A 12,660-nucleotide genomic window follows, 5' to 3' on the forward strand; every position below is an offset into this window, starting at 1 on the left:
TGAGAGACACAGAGAAAGGTAGAGACATGGGCAGAGGGAGAAGCAGGCTCCATGCAGGGAGCCTGATGTGGGAATCTGGGACCTCGCCCTGAGCGAAAGGCAGACGCTCAACCGCTGAACCACCCAGGTGTCCTGAGCTGGTTCTAATTTAATACGACCTTTATCTTACAGTATTAAGAACAGGATGGTACTTGTTTCAGAACATCTAATAATTTACTTCAACTAAATACCCAAGAATTGAGTCAGCTTACAAGAATTATAAAATAAATAACAAAATAATATGTTTTTTAAAACAAGATTAAAAAAATAAAATGGAGGGCAGCCCCGGTGGCCCGGCGGTTTATTACCACCTTCAGCCCAGGCCGTGATCCTGGAGACCCAGGATCGAGTCCCACATTGGGCTCCCTGCAGGGAGCCTGCTTCTCCCTCTGCCTGTGTCTCTGCCTCTCTCTCTGTCTCTGTGTCTCTCATGAATAAATAGAGTCAAAATAAAATAAAATAAAAAATAAAATAAATAAAATAAGATAAAATAATAAAATAAAATAAAATAAAATAAAATGGCAAGACCAGAAACATAGAAAATGTTCCATAAATATGTTGAATCCATGAATGAGTTGTAACAGCTGGTCAGACTCACTGAGACACACAGGCAGCTACACAATATATATCAATACCTATGGAGATCAAAGATTTCTCTACTGATGCTTCATGGGGGGAGATATGAAGAGATACAATATATAATCTCGTCAACATCATCTTAAGGCAAATGCTAGAATTAAAAATAGACCTGCCCTACGACCCAGCAATTGCACTGTTAGGGATTTACCCCAAGATTCAGATGCAATGAAACGCCGGGGCACCTGCACCCCGATGTTTCTAGCAGCCATGTCCACAATAGCCAAACTGTGGAAGGAGCCTCGGTGCCCATCGAAAGATGAATGGATAAAGAAGATGTGGTTTATGTATACAATGGAATATTACTCAGCCATTAGAAACGACAAATACCCACCATTTGCTTCAACGTGGATGGAACTGGAGGGTATTATGCTGAGTGAAGTAAGTCAATCGGAGAAGGACAAACAGTGTATGTTCTCATTCATTTGGGGAATATGAATAATAGTGAAGGGGAATATAAGGGAAGGGAGAAGAAATGTGTGGGAAATATCAGAAAGGGACACAAAACATAAAGACTCCTAACTCTGGGAAATGAACTAGGGGTGGTGGAAGGGGAGGAGGGTGGGGGGTGGGGGTGAATGGGTGACGGGCACGGAGGGGGACACTTGACGGGATGAGCACTGGGTGTTATTATGTATGTTGGTAAATTGAACACCAATAAAAATTAATTTATAAAAAAAAAAAGTTTAATCAAAAAAAAAAAAAGGCAAATGCTAAAATAAGAGTTTTTTACACTGTCCCTAAAGCTGAGAATATTAACACCAAAATGCAATTCAGTGAACACAATTCTAAAGAGGCCAAGACAAACCAGTCCACGTAAGAAACTTACTTGGTTTGGCATTATCAAAGATTAAAACTTAGGTTATTTAGAGGAATGGGTAAACAAACTTTTTTTTTTTTTTTTTTTTTGGTAAACAAACTTTTGTTCTTGAGACAAGTCTTCACAACACTTCCTTTTTTTTTTTTTTTTTTTTTTACTGAGCTCTTTCAGGTTTTACTTAAAGCTTTTTTTTTTTTTTTTTTGCCTTACAATATAGACATGACTGCATAAAAGCTGTGATAGAACAGCTTTGAAAGACACAAAATACTCAGAACCACCCTTCCCTTCCAAGCCTGCAGACTCTCCTGGTTCAAGATCATGATGATCAATTTCTTCTTATCATGTAGGCTGAGTTCTTTCTCAGAAGGTTCCACAGTAATGAATACAATTAGCTTCCGAGAAGGCCTACCCAAGCTCACAAATTGTCCCAGTTTGTTGTGAATCCCAAACAATGGAAAAAGGTAAGTTCAAGGTTAGTTGACAGTAAATGCCTTCCTCAATGTTATGTGTGTAATAAAAATGACCCTATCCTTATATTCCATAACTTGTCACAACTTGGGTCTTCTACTGCACATACCGTAAAGACACATCCTTTTTGAATCTGGCTTGGTATTGAGCTTATTCAAAGTTCAAACCCCCAGTACACTATTTCTAGTTATAACAATTACTAAATTAAAAACTACTAAACGTGAACATGAGAATGGCTCTAGAAGCTTAGGGATTTTTTTTTTTTTGTAAAGGAAAAGAAATACAATTCAAAAAATGGATTATATTAAATTCATAATAGGACAAACAGACAACAAATGACCCCCTTTTGAATTCTGTGTGCTGCCTTTTCGCATTTCCACTATGGTTCAGCAAATACTCAGGCTGCCTAAACTTTCCCAAGGTTTCTAAAAACCTTTTGATATGTACCTTTATGAAATGGACTGGTCACAGGTTAGCAAGTTTTGATTTTCCCAGGGTTACAAATTAAAAAATAATTGCCCCATGGAATATGAGACTAGTAACTAAGACAGTTAAAAATAAGAGTACAAATCTGTCAGCTAAGAAATTGGAATTTGCTCACGTATAAAAACTTTGAAGGATAAGAACTGAGATACCAGACTAGCAAAGACAGACAGACATAAAGAATCAGCTTTCATTACATTCTGTCACAATAAAGCATGTACATGCTATCAAGGTACAAAAATTTCATTATATAATGTGGCTTAAAAACTTGTTGAATAAATGAAGAGAGAAACAGTAAGAGAAGACAAGGGATCGGGTTTTTTAAGCCATTTTATAACTAGCTGCATGATTTTGTTGGGTTTTACTTATTGCTCTGGGGTCTTTTTAAAAATATTCTATGTTACAGATGGTACTGCAGAGGGGCAGTGTATGTTTTGGATGTAATGAATAACACAAAACTAAAACATATAAATATTTATTACCTATCATTTTCACCACAAAGTTTCTTATATTCTGCAGCTATGGTCTCATGGTTTTTGTTTTCAAGCAGCATTTTTTCCTGTTCTACTTTCAGTGTTTTTTCCAAATCTTCCAATTGTCCTTTTCGTTTTAGTAATTGATTGTAACTGGAAAAAATATTAAGTATTTATTTTATAATATTTCCTTAAAAAAACAAAATACTTTAGAAATGAAGAAAACAAGGGTAACTTATTAGTATCACATAAACATGATACATAAATTTCCTATATAAATTATCTTAGATCTGTTTAACATAAAATTTTTTATATGATCTAAAGAAAAATATTTTTAAATTAAAAACAGAAGAGAAGATAGTAAATTACCGATCTTCGAGGTCTTTATGTTCCACCTCAAGATTTTTGTGGGCAGACTTTAGAGTTCCATGTTTAGCAATAAGAGACTCATACTCTGAAGCCTGGCGTTCATGAAGAAGTTCCAGCTTTTCATGGTCTTTGATCAGAGAATCATAGAGAGATTTCAGGTCTTCTCGCTCTTTGATTACAGCTTCATTTTCATTTTCTAAGGAAGATTGCTGGATTAGGAGTTGTGCATTCTGGTTCATAAGTGAAGTACTTTGGGAATTAAGGGTAGAATTTTCAACCTGTAAGAAAGTATACTGTTATCAGATATAAGGTAAATAATCATCTTGTTTTTCTAGAAGATGTAAATATGTGGTACGTGTTTATTACAGATAAAATAATTCTCCCATGTTAAAAATTATTCAAAAATATTATTCTAATAGCAACATAAAAAATATAAAAGATAACATTAACTTTAGGAAGCTCTACATAAGACACAGTAGATATAGTCTTACTGTACAGGGAAAATCTGGATTTTAGTATCCCAGGGAACAAGGCTACAATATTATTTAATTTAATATTAATATTTAATATTATTGTTTATATTATTTATTATTAGGAGATACATATCATATACATGTTTTGGGTTGAATTATTTTAGATGCTGGTGATTAGAAACAATTTATATTTCACTCCTAAAAAATGCTAATTTATCACTTTCTAAAAGTTGACAGAACTGAAAAATGACTTGTGAAAATTTAACTGGAAATTTTCTCAAGAGTCCACATTGTATGTTTTACCATTTGGAAAAGTTACAGAAAGAACTTTCAGATTCAGAGATGGAGTTTTTTTTCTTTGGTTCAAAAGGTTTCAGAGAGTTGTAGTTTTTCTGACCTGATCATTCTATATGAAAAGACATTGCAGCATTAAGCACAAGATGGATTCTCTGAACTAAGGAAACGTCTAAAGACAAAATTTTCATGCTATGTTGTTTTCTAATAACCGATAATGAAATAAGCAGTGGTATGTTGCAACCATGCTCTAAAGCAATGGTTTCTGCTTAGTTATAATCAACTGGTTGAAACAGGTGAAAGGCCATAAAGTAAATATAAATAAAGATAAAATTATATTTTAAATAAATAAGTACTTAATTTTGTTTATTGTTTTCCTGTACCGGGCCTTACTGGCGGGTACTGCTGCAGCTCCCCTGGCTCCTTAAAACATAACAATATTTTTAAAATATTCTAAATAAAGATAAAGTTATCTTTATTTTATTTATATTCATTGAGTAAATTTATTAGTTAATATTTAGAGCTCTAATAGTAAAAAAAAAAATGCTGGTGTCTGAAAGCCTGGCATAGCACTAAGTAGACATATTGTAAATTATCTTCCATTAAATTCACTTACTAAGAAACAATGTTACCATGTCTAGTTATCCTTACTTTAAGACCATAATTCAAAAATTTGGTTGCATATCCCAAAATATTACATTACAACCTGAAGCTTTGCATTCTGTGTTTGAAGAGTAGTATTCTGCTCCTGTAATGACACTGTCTGCCTCTGAAGTGCAAGAATCTGAGCCTGCAAATTATTGTTCTGTGTCTCCAATTGCTTCAGTTGAGTTTTCAGCGCTTGCTTCTCTGCTTGTAGGGTAGCATTCTTAATAAAGAAAAAACACATATTTTAAAAAGCAACAAACATATTTCTGTTTAACAGATACTAGAATTCCAATAACAATTATTATCATTAAAATTTTTAAAAATCTCAACAACCTTAAAATCCCCTCTATCCCAAATTGTAAAGAGAGATTTAATCTAAGAGAAAGGGCTAATACTAAAACCTTACTATTATGTCTCTATACGGTTTGCTTTATAATGTCCAAAAAGTAAAATATTCCATTCTCGATATATTAACATAAGAAACTAGAATGGGTTTTTAAAAAAGATTTTACTTATTTGAGAGAGTGACCAAGAGAGAAAGAAAGAGAGCACAAGCAGGGGAAGAGGGCAGACTCCCTGCTGAGCAGGGAGCCTGATGTGAGGCTCCATCCCAGGACAGTGGGATCATGACCCAAGTTGAAGATGCTTAACTGAGTCACCCAGGTGCCCCTGGAATGGGGTTGTTAGTTACATGGTTTTTGTGCTGTTCAAAAATACACAAGACTGTGTCTAGCTAATGAAGTGCACATTTTTTAATTGCCCAAAGGCAAATATATATAGGTGAGTACTGGTCCCAGGGGTAGGGACAAAATGATTTTATAAACAAAAATTTGGAAGAGAAGCAGGAACAATTTTAACCATGTGTTTAAAATATTAAGTCCACAACTGACGGAACAGATGTTACATATTTTCTTTGGCGACTTTTTTTTCCCCATGGTATAAAACACTCACTAAAACTCTATTTTATCTATAGGACTTCTGGAGCAAATCCAAACAAAACATACAATTTACAATTCTTCCAGTACATTTGACCATATTTCAATTTTATAGTTAAACAGTGAATTACTATGCAAATCATAGATCATTAATTTAATGTGACATATATTAAAATGTTTGTCATAGATGTTGTATTTTTATTATATTCTATTCCATTATATTCTAAATAACATTTCATAAAAATTAATGTCAAGAAGTATAAACAAAGAGCCCTCTAAAAAGCGGAAATAAAACTTTATATACAAAAAGATCAGAATTTGTTGCATGTAATTGCAATATGCATAAAAAGCTACAACTGAATCACAACATATCACTTTTATCACATCTACATAGGGAACAAAGAAAACATTCATTTTATAGGCTTTCAAGTTACATATACTACATGTCACTGCCTAAAAGGCAAGTAATGATTTAACCCATACATTTTACTACAAAATCAAAGGCGAGGAAGAAAAATTCTTTAAGATGGGTTTTGATATTTTACTTCTCTTGTGCTCAAATAAACAGGATGGAAAAATTATACTGGAAAAATAATATGGAGCACTGATATATTTATATACCGTCTTGATACACCAAAAAGTGAACCATTTTTCGCTTACATACTTAAGTGCTACTATAGGTAAGCTTTTAAGAAACCAAAAAGTACAAGCTCTAATGACAAGTCTAGGTATCCCTATACAAATAAGAAAAATTCCTATAGTCTATAAATAGTAAGAAATAGCAGAAAAGATATCTCAGAGAAGGAAAAGATTTACAATGGAAAAGGTAGGAGGTCAGTAAATATACCGCAGATGCACTAAAACTGTCAGTCTAATATAAGGCTAGCCATCTTTAAAAACCATTATCTAAAATAAAATGCCTAAGAAATGACAACCAAGTAATTTTTTCCAATAGAAATTTATAAAGGAAGTCAATGGCAAGAGATTTACCTTATAGAACTTTTAGATGCCAAATTTTCTGAAATACAACATTAATCTGAGTGATTGAGGTGTGTGTCTATGTGTGTATATATATAAAAATCACTGAATAATTAAAAATAGGTATTCAACAATGGCTAATAGATAAAAAGATGTAAAACAGTTCACTAATAATTTAAAAACATGCAAATTAAAATATTTTCTTATTGCTTTAACAAAAATTAAAAGGCTGGTGACACCAAATGTTTATCTAAAAAAACAGGTAATCTATTACTAGAATTGAAAACTGATGTGATTTTCAAAGGCTAACATAATGCCAGTTAAAATTACACACGTACACACATCTATATACGTATATACTCTTTGGCCTATCAAATCCACTGTCAGGAACTTACTACTCTATGAACATATTACACATGGATTTACATTGCAGCAAAATCTGAAAATAACCTAAATGCCCATCAATTGGGATTTATTTAAATAAATTATGGTAACATCTACACTATGGAATAATATGTGGTCACTAAACAAAATGGGATGATCCAAAACCACCTAAAATAAGAGAGTTTTCTAAGATAACATAATTGAAACAAGCAAATAAGAGTATTATACAGCATGATTCCACAGATGTAAATTTATAAAGAAATATACTCCTAGACACAGATAATTAACAGACACATGAAAAAATGCTCAACATTACTCATTATTTCCCTGATGATGGTATCTCACACCTGTCAGAATGGCTAAGATTAACAACACAGGAAACAACAGATGTTGGTGAGGATGTGGAGAAAGGGGAACCATCTTACACTGCTGGTGGGGATGCAAACTGGTGCAGCCACTCTGGAAAACAGTATAGAGGTTCCTCAAAAAGTTAAAGACAGAAGTACCCTACAATCCACCAATTGCAATACTAGGTATTTACCTAAAGGATACAAAAATACAGATTCGAAGGTATACATGCATCCCAATATTTACAGTAGCATTAACCACAATAGCCAAATTATGGAATGAGCCCAAAAGTCCATCAAATGATGAAAAAAGAAGTTGTGGTATGTAAGTATATAATGGAGTATTATTCAGCCATAAAAAATGAATGAAATCTTGACATTTGCAACAACATGAATGGAGCAAGACAGTATCATGCTAAGCGAAATAAGTCAGAGAAAGACAAATACCATATGATTTTACTCATATGTGGAATTTAAGAAACATAATAGATGAATACAGGAGGTAAAAAAAGAAGCAAACCAGAAAGCCCACTGTTATAGAGAGCAATTGAGGGTTACTGGAGGGGTGGTGGGTGAAGGGATGGGTCAAATGGGTGATAGGTATTGAGGGCACTTGTGATGAGCACTGGGTGTGTTGCATGTAAGTGATGAATCAGTAAATCCGACAACTCAAACTAATATTACACTATATGTTAACTAACTGAGATTTAAATCTTGGAAGAAAAGAAATATACTAATTTGTTTTTTTTAATATAAGTAGGCCCCAAGCCCAGCATAGAGCCAACATGGTGTCTGAATTCACGACCCTGAGATCAAGACCTGAGCTGAGTTCAAGAGTCAGATGCTTAACTAAGTCACCTAGGCACCCCTAAAGAAATATGCTTCCCAGAAAAATCACATTTTTCTGGGAAGACTGTTTATAGTGATTACTTCTGGATGAGAAAGCAGGAATATAGTGCAGGAGATTAATTTTTGGCATTATGGCTTACAGTTCTCAATTCATGTTACATTAAAACATAATAACAACCACCACAACTATTTTACTTGTTAGCATATAAATTCCTTAAGCTAATTCATCTTTAAAGGGTGATTTCCTTAAGCTAATTCATCTTTAAAGGATCTTTAAAAGATAAATGTTTGATGAGTTAGTTTGATTACTGTTTGTTGGCAAATATTTCTCAGCAAATATTCAGCAAATTCATTTACTGTGTCTTCTATCTACCAGGCTTAATTCTACATACTGAAGGCACAGTGGTAAGAAAAAAAAAAAAAAAGACAAGCTTCTACTGTTAAATAGCTTTTTTCTAGTAGAAAACCAGCAAATAAAATAATGTAATTTCATTAGTGAGAACTGCTACGAAGAACTGCTTTTGCTTCTCAAAAGAAGGCAGGGGTGTGACAGTGAACGGTTTAGATTGAGAATAGCTCCTTTACTGGGGGAAGGGTCTGGAAAGACCTCTTGCAGGAGATAATGTGAAATGAGGCCTGAATGCTGAGGGAAGCCAGCCATGTGTTCCAGGTACAGGATGCAAACATACATGCCTGGAAATAGGAACAAACAAAAAAGGCCAATATGACTATAGTTAATTTAGTTATTATATGCCAGGCATTATTTGGGTTTTCCAGGTATAACAGACAGTAATAATATCTCGAGATTAATAAACGGAAGGGATAGAAGAGTGGTATGGCATAGGCCAACAATATCGGGCAAAGTCAGGAATGATCTTATAGAACACCGAAAAATTTGGATTTTATTCTAATTGGAAGGGGAAGACATTGAAGATTTTAAGTAGAAAAGTGACATGACTAGGATTATGTTTTAAAAATTAACTGACTACTGTAATAAGAATGGGTTAGACTGGGCCAGGAGTAGAAGCTTCCTAGCCAGCCAGGACGCTAGTCTAATAATCCAGAGGAGAGATAATGGTACCCCAGACTAGAGTAGTAGCAGTAATGATGGGACAGAAGTAGGTGGGCTTGGGTTACATTTTCATAACAGAGTTGACTTATATGAGGGTAATAGAGAAAAGTATATTAAATTATTAGTTTTTCACTCTTATTATAAATCAGTCAAGAAAGTATAAAATAAGATTAGATAAACTTTTTAAGTTATATATATAATGATACTTTACTTCAAAAAAAAAACTCTTATTCCTACTAAAAATTTAAAAATACTTACATTTCTTTCTACTTCAATTAATCTGTCTTTAACTTTCAGAAGCTCTCTAGTTGTTTCTTGACTTTCTCGCTCCCATTTATTATCTTCACCCGAAGTTGGAGGAGAGCTCTGTACCATCCTTTCTTCATCTTGTCTCTGTTTGAGAGCTTCATAATTCTTCTTCACCTAAAATTTTATTTAAAATATTTTAAGTGGGAGAAAAATATTCACCAAGGTTATCACCTCTCACAATTCAACTCTGCAATGGTCTGGTGAATGTGAGAGGCACTTTATTTAGAAATGTGATAAATAATACATATCATTACTATCATGATCACAATTTATGCTTTGTAAACTGCAAATCCTTTGCTCCTAGAAAATATTAAATATACTCTGCTTATGTGCCATATTACTCTAGTAATATATTCTGTAATTTCAGATCCTGTTGTTTATGATGAAATATAACTTAAGAATCAATTAAGTGGACATAGACATGCTGCTAAATATTAACAATTATTTTTTGACCTATCAATAGCTGGATTTAGAGAATTCAGAGATCTCCATGTAAAGGACAAATGAAGACTTGACATATGGAATGATTCCTTCTAAAAAGATACCTGAAGTTGAAGAAGTATCTATGTATGTCTGCCCTTTTAAGAAGGACATGTTGCCCAGAATGAGCTATAGTAACAGATAAATTGATGACTTCTTTAGTCAGATCCTAATCCACATATGATTACTGTAACTTATTTTATAAAAAGTGAGCAATCCAAGGATTTACAATGCAGGACTTGATCCCGGGACCCCAGGATCATGCCCTGGGCCGAAGGCAGGAGCTAAACCACTGAGCCACCCATGGATCCCTTAGACTTTTTATATTTAATGTGATTATTGATCTGGTTTGTTTTAAAACCATCACTTGCTATATGTCCAATCTGTACTTTGTTCCTTGTTGCTTTCCTTTTTTTTTTTCGTATTTTTTATAATTCTACTTTATCTCCTTTGCTGGCATATTAGCTATACCTTTTTGTGACATTATTAAAGCAATTACTTCAGGCCTTCGATTCATAATTAACTTTCATAGTCTTCAAGTGATATACCTCTTCACATACAGTATTAAAAGTTAGCACAGTCTAATTTTAGCCTTATGGCAGCCTAATTTCCTGTTTATGGCAGGTAGCTAGTCCAATAGCCACGCCAAAATGGCTGGAAGTGGGAAACTGATGAAATTTTAAATCTCTTCCCCCCTAGACTTGAAATGCATATATACCAACCATACGCAAAATGGCTGAAAAGCTTCATGAAGGTGACTTTCTTGGCAACCTAGATACTGCAGATTAATTAAATCTAGCACCAAATTTTACTCTCAGATTTAAGAAAATGGATGAAATAGAATATTAATTATGTTGCTTTTATGTTTTCTTACTTTACACTTTTCTGTCCAAATATCTGACAATTAAAAATCTTCCCCCCTTTTTTTTCTTTTAAAGATTTTATTTATTTATTCATGAGAGACACAGAGAGAGACAGGGAGAGATACAGGCAGAGGGAGAAGCAGGCTCCACGCAAGGAGCCCGATGTGGTACTCAATCCCAGGTCTCCAGGATCATCACATCCTGGGCTGAAGGTGGCGCTAAACCGCTGAGCCACCCAGGCTGCCCTTAAAATTCTTTCTAATGAAGTCACTTACTGTTTTAAGTTCTTGACGCAACTGCTGGTTATAATTTGTGGATTCTTCTAATCGAGCTTCTAAAGCAGCAATTTTTTCTTCTTTTATTTCAAGGGACTTCTTTAGAGTGGATTCTAATTTTGATTCCAAAAGTTTGTACCTACTATCCAAGTACAAAAATAACACAATTCATCACTGCAGGTCTGAAAATTATTTTACTAAGTAGAGAATAATGTGACTATCAGGTATGATGATGGATGGCAATGCACAGCATTCAGAATAAATGATTAAGAGGCCTAAGAATATAATCCTAAGGAAACTATATTAAAAGAGAAGACACAGGAAAAGAGCTGTTAAAAGAGAAAGACAAGAGTGACTGCTTAGCACTCTGTCTCTAACTCTACCACCAAATTTACTTCATTGCATTTTATCTACTCATTTAGGCAAAACCACAATTTAGACTATCTGTTCCTTGAGGGCAAGAATATCTTAATTGTATCTTAAAAGGGTCAGAGAAAATGACATCAATGAGAAAGATGAAAAGGTCAAACTATTGATTAAGGACACCGTCTGAAATTGGAGGTAAAGACAGATGGAGATATACTTAAATTCCAAGATGGAGGAAATGGAATTTACTTCTGTGAGCTTTTCTTTGTGACACTAAGGCTAACTTAATGGTTGAGAGAAAAGCTGCTTTAGTGGCCTAAGACAGTTCTTTTCCTGATCTACCAAATTTGATCATGGTCTCAATCCCATTTCTTAAAAAATTTTTAGTTCATATATACCCTAAGTTCCATTTCGAATGCTTTCATTATGCACATAAATGTGTAGATTAATGAATGCATCACATCTTGCCTAGATTATTTCAATAGCTTCCTAACTGGTCTCTGTGCCTCCAATCTGCCTTTTTTCTTTTCTTTTTTTTAAGATTTATTTATTTGAAGGGGGGAAGGAGGGGTAGAGGAAGACAGAATCTCAAGCAGTCAAGCAGACTCCCCACTGAGCTTGGAACCAGACCCAGGGTTCAGAACATGAATGACTTGAGCCAAAATCAAGTCAGATGGTTACCTGGCTGAGCTACCCAGGCACCCTGCCCTTTTTCTGATCCAGCTTTCATGTTATTCTAGGAATTACTCAGCACATCTTTGTGCTTTATTTCCACAGAATGTCCTTCACTATTTCCACCTTGCAAATTTCAGTCATTCTTTAGAAGTTTCAACTGAATGAAGCATTATCATTCCTTTGCTGCTTGATGATCAGCAGATGATAAGAGCTCAATTAACAATGACAAGTTGTTTAAATTAAGGTTTGGGAAGAGGAATCATACAATACGAAGGACCCATCTACAGCTGTGTTCTAAAAGGATCAGTTAGGGTAGCTAATGGTATACTTGTCTTCCCTCCTTCTACTAAATGTCTTACATAGGACAGGTAATAAATCTGTGTGAATAAAGAAATGATGTATATTTAGTGACTATATTAAGATG

At 34.1% G+C, this 12,660-nt stretch overlaps 1 protein-coding gene across 2 annotated transcripts in view; it reads right to left on the minus strand.

The window, feature by feature from the left end:
- The window catches only part of CCDC88A (coiled-coil domain containing 88A), a 127,062-nt gene that overhangs the window by 24,188 nt on the left and 90,214 nt on the right, over positions 1-12,660 (minus strand). For both annotated transcript variants that reach the window (XM_055328392.1, XM_055328391.1), the window contains exons 17-21: positions 11,196-11,337; positions 9,527-9,691; positions 4,762-4,923; positions 3,289-3,566; positions 2,929-3,072 (exon numbers count right to left, since the gene is read on the minus strand). In XM_055328392.1, the coding sequence (XP_055184367.1) occupies positions 2,929-3,072; positions 3,289-3,566; positions 4,762-4,923; positions 9,527-9,691; positions 11,196-11,337 (891 nt within the window). The remainder of the gene's footprint in view (positions 1-2,928; positions 3,073-3,288; positions 3,567-4,761; positions 4,924-9,526; positions 9,692-11,195; positions 11,338-12,660) is intronic.

This window comes from Nyctereutes procyonoides, unplaced genomic scaffold, assembly GCF_905146905.1.
Source record: "Nyctereutes procyonoides isolate TBG_1078 unplaced genomic scaffold, NYPRO_anot_genome, whole genome shotgun sequence".
NCBI lineage: Eukaryota > Metazoa > Chordata > Mammalia > Carnivora > Canidae > Nyctereutes > Nyctereutes procyonoides.